General features: G+C 44.7%; 1 protein-coding gene across 1 annotated transcript in view; it reads right to left on the minus strand.

The window, feature by feature from the left end:
- LOC126183910 (muscarinic acetylcholine receptor DM1-like) overlaps positions 1-22295 on the minus strand; it is a 603207-nt gene that overhangs the window by 417999 nt on the left and 162913 nt on the right. The window contains exon 3 of the mRNA XM_049926254.1: positions 18510-18603. Coding sequence (XP_049782211.1) covers positions 18510-18603 — 94 coding nt within the window. The remainder of the gene's footprint in view (positions 1-18509; positions 18604-22295) is intronic.

The following is a 22295-nucleotide window of genomic DNA, read 5'->3' on the forward strand; positions in this document are numbered from 1 at the left end:
CCAACAGTGTACGGCACCTTCGACTGTGTAACAATTACGTCGGCGTCTTGCTATCTTGTGGCAAGGAGCAGTAAGAGGACAGAAAAATTTTCAATGCCTGCTCTCGCGTATTTGAGGAACGGAGTTTCTCCATGTGAGTTTTTAACCGTTCATCGAACCGTTCGGTTTCTCTGTTAGACTGTGGGTGTAAACGTGCAGTGGCCACATGATGTATGCCATTGGTGGCACAAAACTGTTGGAAACCGACTGGCGTGAATAGTGGGCCATTGTTTGAGACAATGAGCTTAGAAGAAACTCAAAATAAAAAATAGAATGCAAAGCCGATATTGTATTCTCAGTAGCGGTGGATGTCCTGAGAACAATAAAAGTCAATTTACAAATGGATCTACCCCTAACAGCCATTGAGTGTTGCAGAACAGACCCACAAAATCAGTATCAATCTGTTACCACGGTGAGGACGGACGTGGAGGCTTACGGTTCGCCCAAGGAAGAGTTAACCACTGCTTCACTTCCTCCTACCTAAATCTGACGACATGCCAATAACGGTATAATCACACGCAATTCAGTTCATTCGCTGGACTGCCTGCAAGTTATATGCACACGAGCTATTCGTGACTGGGGCGGGGAAATATGGGTCAGTGACAGTGCCGCATGATGCTACATGCGCCTAAAATTCTAAAATGACTTGTAGAGTAAACGTAGACGTTCATATAGAATATTTGCTATCATTATATGAGTTATCAACAAGTTCAAACGAAATCGTATGTTTACGTTTCTACTTTTTTACACATATTTATTTGTTATTTTCTTTTTTAATCTTTCGTAAAATTCTCAAACACTGTGCTAGTAATAAAACAGACTTTGTATGATATAACATGTAAGATCACACAATGTACGACCTACTATATAACATCAGGTAACAGGTCTTTACTTGAGAAACACATAATAAATAAATAAAATCTGTTGACGATATGTAGAGCTTTATGACTTTTACTGACATTGAGGTATGCTGCTACTTCGAGATGATTCGTTGTCACATGACAATAAAGAGGAAATAACTGGCGAAGTACAACTTCATATTTTGTCCAGTATTTACGACATTATCTATAAGCAAACGAAATCGCAGACTGGCAGTAACTTAGATATTAGATTCTTGTGCTAGACGTCATGAGAGAGTCCTTAGCAAATCTCGGTACTGAAGCTGGTATTCGAGACACTAGCTCTAACTGGTGGTGAAACTGCGGGAAGCGGACTAGCAGCTGTCTTAATGGCAGCAGTGAGGCCAGCTTGTCTGTCTGGCTGTCACGCGACAACGAGCGACGTCAGCTGCCATTGGCATCACCTGTCCCGCCCGTCTGCCCTACAAGATTCCAGCGTGCGAGTTCTGGTATTAGGCCAAAGCGTACCTCACTAATCGCTATCTCGTGTTCACTCTCCAGAATTTGGTTGGAGCACCTCATTGAAGAGCCCATGACAGGAAATTTAGTTAGGAACACATCATAAATATACCCCTTGTAATTTATTTGTAATACAAATAGCAAAACATACTTAACTATTTAGAAGGTGGTGCCGTTAGGGGAATTTGCTCGAGAAAATACGCAGTGATAATTGGAGCTACGTTACGTAGAATGAATTGCCACAAGAAGTCGGCATCTGGCGCACGGGCCTGAGGAAACTACCCAGAGCCTACGGACGACCACCGTGTCAGACACTTAAACCTCAACCTCGAAGCTCGAGGATGTAAATGCGGCGCCGGACTCAGGTAGCAGAATTCTCATCGAGAATAAACTAATGTTTCGAGACAGAGCCATAATGCATACGACTGAAATGAACTTCACAACACATTTAGATAGAGCAGAGTGTTATATCCAGAAGATAGTGTATCTGGAAACATGTCATGATGTTCTTTGTCGGTACTTAAGTCTAACGACTGATTTGAGACTCACTTGAAGGAATGCTCACTAGAGACCACCATAAGCAGTTCTGAGAAGCTAGCTTGTTCGTCGCAAAGCATGTTGTTAACTAGGTTATGAAGTTATAGAGATGCCCCCACGTCATTAATATTGCAGTAATGATCGGAGATATTACAACAAGGAATCTGGTAAGTGATAGTACGCAAACGCTTATGTTCGCCATTTTGATACTGAAACACTTATTACTTTCAGTTGATTGATGCATTTAGAGAATTCGAGAGCTCTTAAAAACGAGCGCAGTTGCGCAGTGCGAGTCAATGTTTTAATCAAAACTTCTCGCAAAACTAGACTTAAAACTCGATGAAAGTGAAAGCAAAACCCGGTATTCCAGCCAGATACCGGTGGTTGTGACCGCCGGCTGGTACATCTTACGACCCAAAACACACGCCCTAAGACAGAAAACGGCGCATCACGAAGGAATTATCCAAGTGCGACGGAAATCAGTAGACGTGATTTATATGAACAGACAAACAAATGATTACAATTTCACTAAAATGGATGATTTATTCAGTAAGAAGAGCTTCAAAAACGGAGCAAGTCTATAACGCGTTCGTGCACCTACGGCCCTTATGTAAACTGTTATTCAGCTTTGCACTGATTGACAGAATAGTTGGATGCCTCCTGAGGGACGAGCCAAATTACGTCCAATCTGCGCGTTAAATCGTCAGAATCCCGAGCTGGTTGGAGGACGTGCTAATAAAGCTCCAAATGTTTTCAATTGGGGAGAGATCCGGTGACGTTGCTGAACGAGGCAGCGACGACAAGCAGTAGAAGCTCTCACCGTGTGTGAGTTGGCAGCCTCTAACTGTTATACAAGTCTGACACGGAGGGCAAGAATACGAGGTACAGAATGTCGTCGATATACCGCTGTGCCACGGATAACAACCAAAGAGGTCTGAAATGGCACCCCAGACTATCACTTCCGGTTGTCGGGCGACAGTCAGGCTGGTATCCTACCACTGTCTCCAGACACGTCTTCGGCCTGGAATCTCGTTGAGTGGAGCAGAACTGTCTTCAGTGTTGAGTCCCGCTTCGAACTGAGCCCAGATTACCAGCGAAGACGTGTCTGGAGACGCCAAGAGCAGCGGACCTGACTGACGGTCAGGTGTGATGGTCTGGTGTGCCAGTAGATTTCATAGCAGGACCACCTTGGTTGTCATCCGCAGCACCCTTATAGCATAACGTCCAATATATTTTACGCCCAGTTTTGTTGCCCTTGAGGGCAAGCCATCCTGGGCGTCCACATCAGCAAGATAATGCCAGCTCGCACACGTTGAGAGTTGGTTCAAATGCCTCTGAGGACTATGGGACTTAACTTCTAAGGTCATCAGTCCTCTAGAACTTAGAACTACTTAAACCTAACTAACCTAAGGATATCACACACATCCATGCCCGAGGCAGGATTCGAACCTGCGACCGTAGCGGCCGCGCGGTTCCAGACTGTAGCGCCTTTAACCGCTTGGCCACCACGGCCGGCCACGTTGAGAGTGCCGACTCCTTGTCTTCGTACTCCTGATCTCTCTCCTACTGAGCAAGTTTGGAGCGTTATGAGCGGGGCCCAACCAGCTCCGAATATACACTCCTAGAAATGGAAAAAAGAACACATTGACACCGGTGTGTCAGACCCACCATACTTGCTCCGGACACTGCGAGAGGGCTGTACAAGCAATGATCACACGCACGGCACAGCGGACACACCAGGAACCGCGGTGTTGGCCGTCGAATGGCGCTAGCTGCGCAGCATTTGTGCACCGCCGCCGTCAGTGTCAGCCAGTTTGCCGTGGCATACGGAGCTCCATCGCAGTCTTTAACACTGGTAGCATGCCGCGACAGCGTGGACGTGAACCGTATGTGCAGTTGACGGACTTTGAGCGAGGGCGTATAGTGGGCATGCGGGAGGCCGGGTGGACGTACCGCCGAATTGCTCAACACGTGGGGCGTGAGGTCTCCACAGTACATCGATGTTGTCGCCAGTGGTCGGCGGAAGGTGCACGTGCCCGTCGACCTGGGACCGGACCGCAGCGACGCACGGATGCACGCCAAGACCGTAGGATCCTACGCAGTGCCGTAGGGGACCGCACCGCCACTTCCCAGCAAATTAGGGACACTGTTGCTCCTGGGGTATCGGCGAGGACCATTCGCAACTGTCTCCATGAAGCTGGGCTACGGTCCCGCACACCGTTAGGCCGTCTTCCGCTCACGCCCCAACATCGTGCAGCCCGCCTCCAATGGTGTCGCGACAGGCGTGAATTGAGGGACGAATGGAGACGTGTCGTCTTCAACGATGAGAGTCGCTTCTGCCTTGGTGCCAATGATGGTCGTATGCGTGTTTGGCGCCGTGCAGGTGAGCGCCACAATCAGGACTGCATACGACCGAGGCACACAGGGCCAACACCCGGCATCATGGTGTGGGGAGCGATCTCCTACACTGGCCGTACACCACTGGTGATCGTCGAGGGGACACTGAATAGTGCACGGTACATCCAAACCGTCATCGAACCCATCGTTCTACCATTCCTAGACCGGCAAGGGAACTTGCTGTTCCAACAGGAAAATGCACGTCCGCATGTATCCTGTGCCACCCAACGTGCTCTAGAAGGTGTAAGTCAACTAACCTGGCCAGCAAGATCTCCGGATCTGTCCCCCATTGAGCATGTTTGGGACTGGATGAAGCGTCGTCTCACGCGGTCTGCACGTCCAGCACGAACGCTGGTCCAACTGAGGCGCCAGGTGGAAATGGCATGGCAAGCCGTTCCACAGGACTACATCCAGCATCTCTACGATCGTCTCCATGGGAGAATAGCAGCCTGCATTGCTGCGAAAGGTGGATATACACTGTACTAGTGCCGACATTGTGCATGCTCTGTTGCCTGTGTCTATGTGCCTGTGGTTCTGTCAGTGTGATCATGTGATGTATCTGACCCCAGGAATGTGTCAATAAAGTTTCCCCTTCCTGGGACAATGAATTCACGGCGTTCTTATTTCAATTTCCAGGAGTGTAGACGATATAACGCGCCAGTTGGACAGAATACGGGACGAGATCCCTCAGGAGGATATCCCACAACTCTGTCAACCAATGCCGAGCCGAATAACTGCTTGCGTATGGGCCAGAGATGGCCCAATGTGTTATTGACTTCCACAGTTTGCGAAGCTCTTTCTGCTACTCTCAGCAGCATTCGTGTAACCCGAGACAGAACTTTATCTAATGCTTAGCCCCCAGTGGTTCTTCAATCATTTATAACTGTACTTTGCGTCTATTACGCTGAATAAGTTTATAAACTGATTTATCCGCTCTGAGGATTATTTCGGTTGTATTACACTCCCGGCTTTTTCAAACCGATTGTAGGGAGAAATTCTATTGGTTGTGCTTCAGTCTACATTACTAGCAATCACTAATGCTAGTCAGAGAGAGTTCCTTTAGTCAGGTGTAGTGCCAGTACTGCAAGTGTCGTCGTAACTGCCGTCTACTTCACATCTCCTGTGCATCGAGCTACGTAAACTTAAGTATTAACTGTGTTTTTCTTACTTGTCACTTCTTTTTCCGTGTGTTTTTGATTTTAGGAAGCTATAATTTTCGAGTACTAGTAATAGTGTCCCATAGAATTAGTGTTTGTTTAAAATACAGTTCAAAATGTTCAGATGTGTGTGAAATCTTATGGGACTTAACTCCTAAGGTCATCAGTCCCTATAAAATACAGTCCAGAGACAGTTAGTGCTTATTGTCATTGTTTCCAACAAGAAGTGTCTGGTAACCACAGTTTAGTCAGCTATCAGTCGCCTTTAGTGAATTATCAGTCTAGTTAAGAGTTGATTACTTAAGTCTCTACAGTAAATTGTTGTTTTCTTAGGATGGATAGAATGTGTGACTGCTGAGTACGGACACAGGAGGAGCTGGCCACGGTTCGCGAACAGCTGAACGTGCTGATGGCCACGGTCAGCCGTCTTCAGGCTGCTGCCTCGGAGTGTAGCGGCAGTGGAGAGTCTGGTGCGTCGCATGGTACACCCCACGTGTTACATGCTTCGCCCAAGGTCCCTGCTGTCGACACATCTTCGCGGATACCGGGCGCGGTTGGGCCACCCTCTCCGCAAGGGGAGCGGAGGGTTCAACGTCGTTTGCGGCGAACGAGGCGGAGGATCAATGTGGAGGCTGGCCGTGTGGCATCGCTCGCTCTGCCTGAGAGTGGACATATGGCCGCTCCTTCAGCTAGGTCCTAGCAGGCACACGGGGAGAAGGGTTTATTAGTGATTGGGAGCTCCAATGTTATGCGGGTGATGTAGCCCCTTAGGGAAATAGCGGAAAGGTCGGGGAAGAAGGCCAGTGTTCACTCTGCCTGCTTGCCGGGGAGTCTCATCCGAGATGTGGAGGAGGCCCTGCCGGCGGCGATAGAGAGGTGCACCCGATTGCAAATTGTTGCTCATGTCGGCACCAATGACTCCTGCCTCTGGGTTCAGAGGTCATCCTCAGTTCGTACAGGCGGTTGGCGGAGTTGGTGAAGGCGGGAAGCCTTTCTCGCAGGGTGGAATCTGAGCTAACTAGTAGTGTCGTTTCCAGAAACGATCGCGGTCCTCTGGTTTGGAGCCGAGTGGAAGGCTTAAACCAGAGGCTCAGACGATTCTGCGGAGATCTGGTGTGCAAATTTCTCGACCTCCGCTATCGGGTGGAGAAATGTAGGGTCCCTCTGAATAGGTCAGGCGTGCACTACACACAGGATACGGCTACAAGGGTAGCGGAGTACGTGTGGAGTGCAAATGTATGTTTTTTAGGTTAAAGAATTCCCTCCCTCCTTAGGCCCGACAAGACGCCTCCTGAGAGGTGACAAGGTAGCAGTAGGCAAAACGCAATAGAGACTGACTATATTAATGAGGTAACAGTTAACTGCAGGAGCGTCTATTGAAAGGTCCCAGAACTGCTCTCATTAACAAACGGCCATAATGCCCACTAGGGAGGGAAAGTTGGCTGAAGCCAGATGTAAACAGTAATGAAATTCTAAACTCAGACTGGAATGTATACAGCAGAGACAGGCTGGACAGTGAAGGGGGAGGCGTTTTTATAGCAATAAAAAGTGCAATAGTATCGAAGGAAATTGACGGAGATCCGAAATGTGAAATAATTTGTGTGAAGGTCACGGTTAAAGCAGGCTCAAACACGGTAATTGGATGTCTCTATACGCCCCCTGGCTCAGCACCTGTCGTGGCAGAATACCTGAAGGAAAATTTGGAAAATATTTCGAGCAGATTTCCCGACCATGTTATAGTTCAGGGCGGAGATTTTATGTACCATATGTAGACTGGGAGAATCAAACGTTTATAACGGGTGGCAGGGACAAAAAATCCAGTGAATATTTTTAAGTGCATTATCTGAAAACTACATTGGGCAGTTAAACAGAGAACCGACTCGAGGCGATAACGTATTAGACCTTCTGGTGACAAACAGATCCGAACTATTTGAAACAGTTAACGCAGAATAGGGAATCAGCGATCATAAAGCGGTTACTGCATCGATGATTTCAGCAGTAAATAGAAATATTAAAAAAGGCAGGAAGATTTTTCTGTTTAGCAAAAGTGACCAAAAGCAGATTTCAGAGTACTTGACGGCTCAACACAAATGTTTTGTCCCAAGTACAGATAATGTTGAGGACCAGTGGAAAAAGTTCAAAACCTTTGTACAATATGCATTAGATGAGTATGTGCTAAGCAAGATCGTAAGAGATGGAAAAGAGCCACTGTGGTACAACAACCGAGGTTGAAAACTGCTACGGAAGCAAAGGGAACTTCACAGCAAACGTAAACATAGCCAAAGCTTTGAGACAAACAAAAATTACACGAAGCGAAACGTAGTGTGAGGAGGGCAATGCAAGAGGCGTTCAATGAATTCGAATGTAAAGTTCTGTGTACTGACTTGGCAGCAAATCCTAATAAATTTTGGTCTTATGTCAAAGCGGTAGGTGGATCAAAACAAAATGTCCAGACACTCTGTGACCAAAATGGTACGGAAACAGAGGATGACAGAATAAAGGCTGAAATTCGAAATGTCTTTTTCTAAAGCTGTTTCACAGAGGAAGACTGCACTGTAGTTCCTTCTCTAGATTGTCACACAGATGACAAAATGGTAGATATCGAAATAGATGACAGAGGGATAGAGAAACAATTAAAATCGCTCAAAAGAGGAAAGGCCGCTGGACCTGATGGGATACCAGTTCGATTTTACACAGAGTACGCGAAGGAACTTGCCCCCCTTCTTGCAGCGGTGTTCCGTAGGTCTCTAGAAGAGCGTAGCGTTCCAAGAGATTGGAAAAGGGCACAGGTCATCCCCGTTTTCTAGAAGGGATGTCGAACAGATGTGCAGTAGTATAGACCTATATCTCTGACGTCAATCTGTTGTAGAATTTTGGAACACGTATTGTGTTCGAGTACAATTACTTTTCTGGAGACTAGAAATCTACTCTGTAGGAATCAGCATGGGTTTCGAAAAAGACGATCGTGTGAAACCCAGCTTGTGATATTCGTCACGAGACTGAGAGGGCCACAGACACGGGTTCCCAAGTAGATGCCGCGTTTCTTGACTTCCGCAAGGCGTTTGATACAGTTCCCCACAGTCATTTAATGAACAAAGTAAGAGCATATGGACTATCAGACCAATTGCGTGATTGGATTGAATAGTTCCTAGATAACAGAACGCAGCATGTTATTCTCAATGGAGAGAAGTCTTCGGAAGTAGAGTGATTTCAGGTGTGCCGCAGGGGAGTGTCGTAGGACCGTTGCCATTCACAATATGTATAAATGACTTTGTGGGTAACATCAGAAGTTCACTGAGGCTTTTTGCGGATGATGCTGTGGTATATCGAGAGGTTGTAACAATGGAAAATTGTACTGAAATGCAGGAGGATCTGCAACAAATTGATGCATGGTGCAGCGAATGGCAATTGAATCTCAATGTAGACAAGCGTAATGTGCTGCGAATACATAGAAAGAAAGATCCTTTATCATTTAGCTACAATATAGCAGGTCAGCAACTGGAAGGTGTTAATTCCATAAATTATGTGGGAGTAGGCATTAGGAGTGATCTAAAATGGAATGTTGTTGTGGTCTTCAGTCCTGAGACTGGTTTGATGCAGCTCTCCATGCTACTCTATCCTGTGCAAGCTTCTTCATCTCCCAGTACGTACTGCAACCTACGTCCTTCTGAATCTGCTCACTGTATTCATCTCTTGGTCTCCCTCTACGATTTCTACCCTCCACACTGCCCTCCAATGCTAAATTTGTTATCCCTTGATGCCTCAGAACATGTCCTACCACCCTGTCCCTTCTTCTGGTCAAGTTGCGCCACAAACTCCTCTTCTCCCCAATTGTATTCAATACCTCCTCATTAGTTATGTGATCTACCCATCTAATCTTCAGCATTCTTCTGTAGCACCACATTTCGAAAGCTTCTATTCTCTTCTTGTCCAAACTATTTATCGTCCATGTTTCACTTCCATACATGGCTACACTCCATACAAATACTTTCAGAAACGACTTCCTGACACTTAAATCTATACTCGATGTTAACAAATTCCTCTTCTTCAGAAACGCTTTTCTTGCCATTGCCAGTCTACATTTTATATCCTCTCTACTTCGACCATCATCAGTTATTTTGCTTCCCAAATAGCATAACTCCTTTACTACTTTAAGTGTCTCGTTTCCTAATCTAATTCCCTCAGCATCACCCGACTTAATTCGACTACATTCCATTTTCATCGTTTTGCTTTTGTTGGTGATCATCTTATACCCTCCTTTCAAGACACTGTCCATTCTGTTCAACTGCTCTTCCAAGTCCTTTGCTGTCTCTGACAGAATTACAATGCCATCGGCGAACCTCAAAGTTTTTACTTCTTATCCATGGATTTTAATACCTACTCCAAATTTTTCTTTTGTTTCCTTTACTGCTTGCTCAATATACAGATTGAATAACATCGGGGAGAGGCTACAACCCTGTATCACTCCCTTCCCACCACTGCTTCCCTTTCATGACCCTCGACTCTTGTAACTGCCATCTGGTTACGGTACAAATTGTAAATAGCCTTTCGCTCCCTGTATTTTACCCCTGCCACCTTCAGAATTTGAAATAGAGTATTCCAATCAACATTGTCAAAAGCTTTCTCTAAGTCTACAAATGCTAGGAACGTAGGTTTGCCTTTCCTTAATCTTTCTTCTAAGATAAGTCGTAAGGTCAGAATTGCCTTACGTGTTCCAATATTTCTACGGAATCCAAACTGATCTTCCCCAATGTTGGCTTCTACTAGTTTTTCCATTCGTCTGTAAAGAATACGCGTTAGCATTTTGCAGCTGTGGTTTATTAAACTGATTGTTCGGTAATTTTCACATCTGTCAACGCCTGCTTTCTTTGGGATTGGAATTATTATATTCTTCTTGAAGTCTGAGGGTATTTCGCCTGTCTCATACATCTTGCTCACCAGATGGTAGAGTTTTGTCAGGACTGGCTCTCCCGAGGCCGTCAGTTGTTCTAATGGAATGTTGTCTACTCCCGGGGCCTTGTTTCGACTCAGGTCTTTCAGTGCTCTGTCAAACTCTTCACGCAGTATTGTATCTCCAATTTCGTCCTTATCTACATTCTCTTCCATTTCCACAATATTGTCCTCAAGTACGTCGCCCTTGTATAGACCCTCTATATACTTCTTCCACCTTTCTGCTTTCCCTTCTTTGCTTAGAACTGGGTTTCCATCTGAACTCTTGATATTCATACAAGTGGTTCTCTTTTCTCCAAAGGTCTCTTTAATTTCCCTGTAGGCAGTATCTATCTTACCCCTACTAAGATAAACCTCTACATCCTTACATTTGTCCTCTAGCCATCCCTGCTTAGCCATTTTGCACTTCCTGTCGATTTCATTTTTGAGACGTTTGTATTCCTTTTTGCCTGCTTCATTTACTGCATTTTTATATTTTCTCCTTTCAGCAATTAAATTCAATATTTCTTCTGTTACCCAAGGATTTCTACTATCCCTCGTCTTTTTAACTACTTGATCCTCTGCTGCCTTCACTACTTCATCCCTCAGAGCTATCCATTCGTCTTCTACTGTAATTCTTTCCCCCATTCCTGTCAATTGTTCCCTTATGCTGTCCATGAAACTCTGTACAACCTCAGGTTTAGTCAGTTTATCCAGGTCCCATCTCATTCAAATCCCACCTTTTTCCAATTTCTTCAGTTTTAATCTACAATTCATAACCAATAGATTGTGGTCAGAGTCCACATCTGCCCCTGGAAATGTCCTACAATTTAAGACCTGGTTCCTAAATCTCTGTCTTACCATTATATAATCTATCTGTTACCTTTTAGTATCTCCAGGATTCTTCCATGTATACAACCTTCTTTTATGATTCTTAAACCAAGAGTTAGCTATGATTAAGTTATGCTCTGTGCAAAATTCTACCAGACGGCTTCCTCTTTCATTTCTTAGCCCCAATCCATAATCACCTACTATGTTTCCTTCTCTCCCTTTTCCTACTGTCGAATTCCAGTCACCCATGACTATTAAATTTTCGTCTCCCTTCACTACCTCAATAATTTCTTTTATCTCATCATACAATTCTTCAATTTCTTCGTCATCTGCAGAGCTAGTTGGCATATAAAGTTGTACTACTATAGTAGGCATGGGTTTCGTGTCTATCTTGGCCACTATAATACGTTCACTATGCTGTTTGTTGTAGCTTACCCGCACTCCTATGTTTTATTCATTATTAAACCTACTCCAGCATTACCCCTATTTGATTTTGTATTTATAACCCTGTATTCACCTGACCAGAAGTCTTGTTCCTCCTGCCACCGAACTTCACTAATACCCACTATATCTAACTTTAACCTATCCATTTCCCTTTTTAAATTTTCTAACCTACCTGCCCGAGTAAGGGATCTGACTCCGATCCGTAGAATGCGAGTTTTCTTTCTCCCGATAACGACGTCCTCTTGAGTAGTCCCCGCCCGGAGATCCGAATGGGGGACTATTTTACCTCCGGAATATTTTACCCAAGAGGACGCCATCACCATTTAACCACACAGTAAAGCTGCATGCCCTCGGGAAAAATTACGGCTGTAGTTTCCCCTTGCTTTCAGCCGTTCGCAGTACCACAACAGCAAGTCCGTTTTGGTTAGTGTTACAAGGCCAGATCAGTCAACCATCCACACTGTTGCCCCTGCAACTACTGAAAAGGCTGCTGCCCCTTTTCAGGAACCACACGTTTGTCTGGCCTCTCAACAGATACCCCTCCGTTGTGGTTGCACCTATGGTACGGCCATCTGTATTATTGAGGCACCAACGGCAAGGTCCATGGTTCATGGGGGGGGGGGGGGGGGGTAAAATGGAATGACCATATAAAATTAATCGTCGGTAAAGCAGATGCCAGACTGAGATTAATTGGAAGAATCCTAAGGAAATGCAGTCCGAAAACAAAGGAAGTAGGTTACACTACACTTGTTTGCCCAATGCTTGAATACTTCTCATCAGTGTGGGATCTGTACCAGATAGAGTTGATAGAAGAGATAAAGAAGATCCAACGGAGAGCAGCGCGCTTCGCTACAGGATCATTTAGTAATCGCGAAAGCGTCCCGGAGATGATAAATAGACTCCAGTGGAAGAGTCTGGAAGAGAGACGCGCAGTAGCTCGGTACGGGCTTTTGTTGAAGTTTCGAGAACATGCCTTCACCGTGGAGTCAAGCAATATATTGCTCCCTCCTACGTATAGCTCGCGAAGAGACCATGAGGATAAAATCAGAGAGATTAGAGCTCACACAGAGGCATCTACATCTACATCTACATTTATACTCCGCAAGCCACCCAACGGTGTATGGCGGAGGGCACTTTACGTGCCACTGTCATTACCTCCCTTTCCTGTTCCAGCCGCGTATGGTTCGCGGGAAGAACGACTGTCTGAAAGCCTCTGTGCGCGCTCTAATCTCTCTAATTTTACATTCGTGATCTCCTCGGGAGGTATAGGTAGGGGGAAGCAATCTTTCTTTCCACGAACAATACGAGACTGGAATAGAAGGGAGAACCGATAGAGGTACTCAAGGTACCCTCCGCCACACACCGTCAGGTGGCTTGCGGAGTATAGATGTAGATATAGATGTAGATGTAGATGTAGTGATTTTTGATGTATAATTATGTTCTTACTGGTGTTCAACATCGTATTTTATCTGCATAATAGTGCGCAGAAAGGGTCACCAATAGTAGTTGGGTTCAAATGGCTCTGAGCACTATGGGACTTAACTTCTGAAGTTATCAGTTCCCTAGAACTTAGAACTACTTAAACCTAACTAACCTAAGGACATCACACACATCCATGCCGGAGGCAGGATTCGAACCTGCGACCGTAGCGATAGCGCGGTTCCTGACTGAAGCGCCTAGAACTGCTCGGCGATTCCAGCTGGTAATAGTAGTTTAGTGGCACAATTCAGTTCAACTCTACTTGTAACCGAATGAGGTAGCGCAGCGGTAAGAGATTGGACGCCTATTCCGGAGAACAGCGGTTCAAACACCAGTCCTACCAGACTGATTTAGGTTTTTACGGTTTTCGTAAATAGCTTAACGGAAATGGATCCTTTCCCATCCTTCTCCAAGACGACAGACTCCCCCTCCGGTAATGATCTCGTTGTCGGTGTGAGGTAAATTCCTAATTTTCCTTCCTTCCTGGTTCCTCTCTATTGGTATGTGAACAACGCGTGAAAGATCAAGTACGGATGACCAACACGTTTGCGAAACATTTCACGGAAATCATTACCAGGAGTTACATAACGGTACTCATTCTTTTCCGAAAGCTTTCGAACGACAATAAAAAGTTTATAGCTCCATCTAAGGAAGTCATAGCAAGTCGTATTTCTCCACCGGGAAAGTAATCACGGGCACCAACTACAAGGCGAAATAAACAACCCTTTGCGAACCGTTACTGGTTGAAAACCTTGTATCGATATCTCAAATAGTTTGTGTAACATTGCTGGGGTTAACGTCTTTTGTGGTACTGTGTATAAGGAATATAATTATGTGCACTGAAATGAAATGACTATACAGGGAGTAACAGGTATAAGGGCAGGTATTTTTATACGTGGTACCGTAATACGTGGACGGAACGAATCGCAACATCAAAAAAAAAAAAAAAAAAAAAAAGGTCAATGTAGAGTGATGAAATTGCGGGAACACATTTGTCGTAGTATCATAGTTAGCTGATTAACACTGCAAGACCACAGGTTCATGTAAGAGCGAGATGAGCCATTGCAACTGTGAAACGCTGCTTGCATTGTGATGTACAGGAGCCGAATGTCAGTTTATGGGATTGTGTTCGATGCCTGTTGCACTTGATCGGCCAGTACAGGGTCGGTTAATGCTGTTTCAGAATGACGCTGGAGCTGTCGTCCGATAATATTTCACATGTGCCCGATTGGAGACAGATCTGGTGATGGAGCAGGCCAAGGCAATATGTAGACAGTTTGTAATTCACGTTCGGCTACAACATCGGTACGTGAACGTGCGTTATTCTGTTGTAAAACACCCTCTGGAATGAAGTTCATGACTGTCAGCACAACAGGTCGAATCACCAGATTTGCAGTCAGGGTGCAGAGTGCACCTGCTGTCATACGAAATCGTACCACCGACTATAACTCGAGGTGGAGCTCCTGTGTCTCCAGCAAGTAGACAGGTTGGTTGCGTGCCCTCAGCCGGCCTCCTGTATCCAGTAATGGCCATCACTGACACCGAGCAGAACCAGCTTTCATCAGAAAACACAAGAGACCTCCACCCTGGCCTCCAGTGAGCTCTCGCTTGACATCACTGAAGTCGCGGTGGTTTAGGATCAATGGAATGTACGCTACAGGGCGTCTGGCTCGGAGCTGTCTTTGAAGTAACCGATTTGTAACAGTTCAGTGTGTTACTATGGTGCCAACTGGTCCTCAAGTTGCTGCTGCAGATGCAGTACGATGCACCAGAGCCATACGCCGAACACGTCGGTCTTCCCTCTCCGTAGTGCCACGTGGCCGTCCGGAGCCCTGTTTTTTGCAACCGTACATTCTTGTGACAACCGTTTGCAGTAATGATGTACAGGTGCTTACATCCCTGCCAAGTCTTCCAGCAGTATCGCTACTACATGACATTGTTCAGACTCAGTGACGTGTTGCTAATCGCGTGTTTGTCGCCTTAAAGGCATTCTTTACTAGCACCAACTCACCATATAGTGCTGCTACCGTCACTGTAGCGCGACTGGTGTGAAGTTTGAATAGACATAATCTTTCAGGTGTAGAAACAAGTCTGTCAACTTACTTTTATGTCGCGTAAATCCTCCTTAGTAATGTGATTTTTTTTTTCTATCAGTGTATGTACACAAATCAATGTGTTGGATGATTTCTCTCTGTGTCAGTCTTCCAACAAAGACATTACTTAATTTACTGACCGAGCGTGGTGGCGCAGTGGTTAGCACACTGGACTCGCTTTCGGGAGGACGACGGTTCAAAACCGCATTCGGCCATCCTCATTTAGGTTTTCCGGTATTTCCGTAAATCGCTTCAGAAAAATGCCGGGATGGTTCCTTTGAAAGGGCACCGCCGATTTCCTTCCCCATCCTTCCATAATCCGAGATTGTGCCCTGTCTCTAATGACCTCGTTGTCGACGGGACGTTAAGCGCTAATCTCCTCATCCTCCTCCAAAATTTACTACCTGACGTTCTTTGCACAATTATAACTCCACCACTAAGTGCACTACGCCCGCAGTATAGACTAGCCGTTTTGCAGGCACGTGTCTACACTTCATCACCTGACGTTCACCCCGGGGGGAAAATAAGCATTAATGGCATGCTGTTGCCACATGTACTTGGAGGTGCTAACCAGCCTAAAAACGTTCTACTCCTAATAGCCACAATTATTAGTCTGCTAATCAAAAATACTGATACAGTGTTGTTTTTCCACACCCACCAATAAAACTATGTGCACTTACACCTCTATAATGAGGATGAAATCAGTGAACAGACACTTGGAAAAATGATATCAGGGCAAATCGTTCACCAATGTGGAATCTGCAATGTAATTACTATGTCGTGACGGATGAAAGTTTGTGCTGTGCCACGCTCCGAAACCATATTTCGGGTCTGGAGGCGTACACGGATACTCTAACGATTTAGGCGACTGCTCCAGAAAAGCAACAAATACAGATTCGAGTCTACCACAGAGTTTCGATTGTCTGTACATGTTTATCACTGAATGTGGGTAGTCTACGCAGGAGGTGTACTTATGCCCATATCCTAAAGCAGCTCTCAAATCAGTGGTAACCCTGTAGCAAACAGTCTAGCCACTGAAGTTGCTGTTTTGCTGTTCTTCTTTTCTTCAGCTCTTCATTTTCATATCTTCGTATCCGTTTTGCATATGCTGCGTCTACAGCTACACGACTGTTCTTCAGTTTACACTTCATAGAAGCACTTTCAGACTTTTTATCGACAGTTCCACTATCGAACAGCAGATGGGTTATATGACAACTAAAGCTCTACGTGCGAACCCTGATTTCTCTTACAGTGTTACAATTGTCATTTCTCCCTCTGCAAGTGGGAATAAACAAAATATTTTCACATTATGTGGAGAAAGTTGGGGTTGCACTTCGTGGAAAGATCTCGGCACAATGAAAAACGCCGTTGTTTTTATAGCTGCCACCACAGCTCTCGTATAATATCCGTAAAACTGTCTCCCCTATTTCGCGATAATACAAAACGAGACGCCTTTCTGTGAACTTTTTCGGAGTCCACTATTAGTCGTACAGGGTTAGAACCCCACACCGCGCAACAGTATTCCAGAAGAGGACAGACAAGAGTAGTGTCGGCAGTCTCTTCGGTAGACCTGTTGCATGTTGTAAGTATTCTGCCAGTAAAAGGCAGTCTTTGGTTCGCTTAACCCACAACATTATCTATGTGATCGTTCCAGTTTAAGTAATACGTAATTGTAATATGCAGGAATTCAGTTGAATATGTGTGGTTCATCGTGAAACCGAAAATCAAGGGATTCCTTTTAGTACTCATACGGAAGACCTCACACTTTTCATTATTTAGCGTTATGTGCCACTTTTCGCATCATACAGATATCTTGTCTAAACCATTTTGCAGTTGATTTAGAACTTCTGATGGCTCTATTAGACGGTAAACGACAGTATCATCTGCAAACAATCTAGGAGAGCTGCTCAGATAGTCTTCTAAATCTTTGACATAGATTAAGCACAGCAGAGCGCCTATAACACTTCCCTGACGAACCCCAGACGTCACTTCTGTTTCACTGTATGACATCGAATTAATTATTACCAAATGCGACCTTTCTGAAAGGAAATTGTTGTGTTGGCAGAAGAGCCAACACCATGTTACTAGAGGAGGCCGAAATGCACGCGTTTTAGCTCACGCAGGCTGGCGTGAGGAGGGAAGGACTATACTGACGTGAGGTCTGGAACATGACAAGGAATTAGAATTCAGAATGCGGACGTAGCTAGTTTGATACTTAACTTTAATCCATCAATGATGAACGTCGCTCTTGACTGTACATGAGTCACAATATTATCTGTTCAGAAGGTATAGTAACTGAATAGGGCGCCTTGCTAGGTCGTAGCAAATGACGTAGCTGAAGGCTATGCTAAACTGTCGTCTCTGCAAATGAGAGCGTATGTAGTCAGTGAACCATCGCTAGCAAAGTCGGCTGTACAACTGGGGCGAGTGCTAGGGAGTCTCTACACTAGACCTGCCGTGTGGCGGTGCTCGGTCTGCAATCAGTGATAGTGGCGAAACGCGGGTCCGACGTATACTAACGGACCGCGGCCGATTTTAAGGCTACCACCTAGCAAGTGTGGTGTCTGGCAGTGACACCACAGAAATCACGAATAAACCGCGCAACTGAGACGATACACCGTAGGCATAAATTTGATTAAAATCTGCTTGTCGGGAACGCTATCAAAACCATTCTGCAAATTTAGAAACACAGAATCAGCTTGAGATACCTATACCAACCGAAAATTTCGTTTGTAATTATCTGTCTACAACTTTATTTTTTAGAGAAAACAATATTTTTGGAATAACTACTGGTTGACAGCTTTTTCTTGAACTTAAACTACTTATTAGGAATTTTGTGAATAACCCCTCTAAATCGCTTAATCTATTTTTTATTTATAATGTCGTTTCGGCTATTGAAATCTGCTGATCTGTAGTAAAGATTAAAGAAGCATAATAACTCGAAGTGTTTTTATTTATTATCAGGCTAAAAAACGTGAAAATGCAAAAACGTGTTAAAGAAGTCACTCGCCAAAATTTAGAAGTTATAAGACAACACTCAGTGTCAGTATCAATAAAACCTGTGCCTAAGGAGACTGTCAGCTGTCAACGTGGCTCAAAAAATTTCAAAGAAATGCATACTAATGTTAACGACTTTATAATTAGATTTTGCGTTATCTAGACGGCTTTATTCACAAAATATTTGCAGTGTTGCGGACTCATTGGAGAAGTGTATTTGTTTTATTGACAATGTGTTAGGTACTCACCGGCCGACCCATGTAGCCTCCTTCTCCGTCGTCGGGGGCCGTGCTCGACTCGGACCGCGACCGCTTCCAGTCTTCCAGGTCGACCGCCTCGTCACTGCAACACAGCGACGCGCCTTTTGCAACAAGAGTCTGTACTCTGCAACAAGGAGTGACTGCAGCCTGAAGGATTCTCACTCTACTAGTCGAGCCAGTACGATTCGACTTACCTTATGTGTCTTCATCTACAGCTACAACTAGATCGCCGCGCAGGATAGCCGCGCGGTCTTGCCGCCTTGCCACGGTTCGCGCGGTTCCCCTGTCGGAGGTTCGAGTCCTCCCTCGGGCGTCGGTGTGTGTTGTCCTTAGCGTATATTAGCTTAAGTTAGATTACGTAGGGTGTAAGCCTAGGGACTTACGACCTCAGCAGTTTCCAATTTACAACTACATCCATTGCAAACCGCTGTGATGCGCATGGCAGAGGGCACGTTCCATTGAACCAATCACGACTGGCTCGCTGGAAGATTGTTTGTTTAAACGCTTCTGTGTGCGCTGTAATCAGCCTGATTTTGTCCTCGAGGTCCCTACGTAGTGTGTTATAATACAGGGTGTAACAAAAATACACGGCACAAATTTCAGAACACATTACTCAGATGTAGGTGAAGAAATTATGTTGCATGCAAACGCTTTGTTTCCATGTTACACCTCATTTTCTCCAGTTCATTAATCGTGGGAGACACACACCAACAGAACGAACCAGCATGCAACATGCAACTCTTTCTCACAGGAAACGTCCTCTCTGAGCATTGATACCCGCCGTCATAGCGAATCTCAGATGCGCTGACGTATCCTTAGAGTACTTCGGATGGTTTCGCAGCCTTGCGTAATACGGGCACGGAGACTCTGAACGTCTTCTGCTGGGGTTCCATACACAAGAGCTTGCAAATGCCCCAACAAATAAAAGACCAGCGGGTTTAGGGCCGGCGTGCGTGGAGGCCAGGCAATTGGTCCATCTCCACCTATACACCTCTCACCGAATCTGTCACTTAGACGACGATGGACATTACCAATAAAACGAGGAGGTGCTCCATCGTGCAAAAAAGTACATTTTTTGTCGTACAGCTAAAGGCTTAAAATCTCCATGTTCCCTGAGATGATGATAAAGGGCTTCAAATTTTTTCCTGTCGAGACACCTTCATCCTGGAAATCTCTCCCGGTACAAACGTTGAGAGCGCAAGTGCCGTCAGCTAATCCATATATGAATTGGTCATCTGCCTTCTCTGCATTTGTGTACACTGCCATTGCACGATTCAAGTCTGTGATTAGCTCTACGTAGTAACCTGTGCTCTTGCAACGGTCGTACTGATCGATGGAACGGTAACAGGGACAGGTAAAACAAACCACTGGCGGTGCACAAAGTTACCTGACGTCACCCGGAGTATATGCCCCCATGGTCCTAATGCTCTGTTCTTGGAGAAAATCAGTTGTAACATGGAAACAAAGCGTTTCCAGACCAATGTCCATATAATATAATTTCTTCGTCTACGTGTGAAGGACACGTTCTACAATTTGTGCCGTACGTTTTTGTTACACCCTGTATATTCCTAAATTCATCATGAAAAGGCGGTAACGGTGAATTTGTAAGCAGGCACTTCCGGGGTGGATTGTTTCTACCAGAGCGTGCTGAAAACTAATACCTCCGATTTTTTTCTTTTCTCAATATCGCTTAACGTATTAAAAGTCACACATATTACTCGGTCGACTTTCCCGATTCGCTGACGCAAGTTACAAGCATCTGTCCCTAGAGGGCTCCGAATTGTTGTGTGTAGCCTGGCGGTGTGTAACGCAACTATGTCGTTGCGAGAAGAACAGCGTGCTGTAATTGAGTTTCGAATTCGCAGGGTTCGTCGACAGATGGAGCATGACAATGCCAGACCACACACGAGCACTTCGACATCTGCAGCAATCTGACGCTTTGGGTTCACTGGCGTCACTCATCCTCTTTACCGTCCCGACTTGGCCCCCTCCGATTTTGATCTCATTTCAAAACTTAAAGAACACCTTCGTTGACTTCACTTTGGTAGTGATGAAATGGTGCAAGCAGAGGACAGGTTGTGATTCCGCCAAGAAATTCAAACATTCTGCAGTGATGGTATCAACAAACTCATTGGGAGAAATGTACTAGTCACCACGGAGACTATGTTGAGAAATAAATATGTAGATACAAATATTAAAAATGTAGGATGTCAATAATGTTTGTTTTATTTAAAAAGATTTGAGGGTTTTCACATGGGCAATTAGGAGACATTACTTTTCAGCACGCCCTCGTATCTTCAAACATCTGCCAATTGAGCTCCATCAGAACACCCGTAACACTCTCCATGGTTCTAGCAAACTTCTGACCATTTGTGCTGCTGTTCTCTGTATACGTCGAATACCCATTAATAGACCTATTAGGTACGGGTCCCACACACCCTAGAAATTTTCTAGGATCGATCGCACGAGTGTTTTGTAAACAGTCTTGATTGTAGACTGATTGCATTTGTATAGTACTCTGCCACCTGACTTACGACTGAACCTACACGATCGGTCAAAATGCTCCACCCAGGTGTTTGTATGACTTTACCCATTACAGGTGTGACTCGTTTATACTGTACTCACTGGATAATAGATTGTTTTTCTTTACATATGTAACAAATTGCCTTCGTACCATAATCAAGAGCAGACTGGATATTTTTGCAGCTCTTTTCAGACGGTATTTCCTTATAGAACACTGCATCGTATGCGGAAAGTCCGAGGTCACTACTGATCATACTTCTTTCGTTAGACTGACGATAATTTTCTAATATAGTCACATGAAGACGAAGGTTTAGCACAGTTCATCGAGTAGTAAGCACCACAATATCAAATTTTCATCGAGATGGAAACAAAAGGAAAGGGTCCAACGTTTATTTTCCTTTTCTTTTTCTTATCTGAATGATAATCAGTTGCATTATCTGTAATTGGTTGAATTAAAATATCCTTTTTATTTCGTATCCGATAGTATTGCGCAGTGTCACCTGTGTACCCATTTTCAGGTGGCTGAATACTCAATCAAATGCACATTCTTGCGCTGCAATCGAAGTGTTCGTGGAATCGTACAGGGGGAAAAATTTCTGTCCACAAGTACAATTACAAACCTGAACAATGTCGCAAGATCATCTCCACTATTTTATAAGGAGGAGTTTTATGTGTGAATCTGAGGATGATAAAGTATTTTTCCCTGGAAATAAATGTTCTGTTACAACCTGGAGTGACAATTTAGTTGATCTGAACGAAAATGAGAGCATTGCAAAAGGCCAGCGACCTCGATATTCCTAGTGAACAATTAAAAATTTTGGCTGTGGAACAGTTATTTGAAAATGACAGAAAGAATTTGCTAAGAATTTGGGACGTAGCATACCACGTAGAATAGTAACGACAAAATTTTCTGTGAAAATTAATAAAAAGGAAGAAAAAGAGTCCGGGCAGTGACTGACGGCACCTTGTAGTACAAAAAAGCCTCACGAGTACAATGGTAATTGAAATTTTAATAAAAGCTCTACCACCTAATTTCGTTGTGGGCTGCTGACTGAAACCTACAAAACTCATTCAACCACGAGGCAGCAAAATCGCTACCCGCGAATTATAGGAACAGAACTTGGTCCCATACTAGGGACTAAAGTACGAACCAAGTTTTCTGTAACCGGACACTGCTTTCTCACATCAGTTCTCCTGACTATCTGCCCAAGAAAGTGGACTATAGAAAAGACACAGCAAAACATGGGTATT

The sequence above is a fragment of the Schistocerca cancellata genome, chromosome 4 (assembly GCF_023864275.1).
Source record: "Schistocerca cancellata isolate TAMUIC-IGC-003103 chromosome 4, iqSchCanc2.1, whole genome shotgun sequence".
NCBI lineage: Eukaryota > Metazoa > Arthropoda > Insecta > Orthoptera > Acrididae > Schistocerca > Schistocerca cancellata.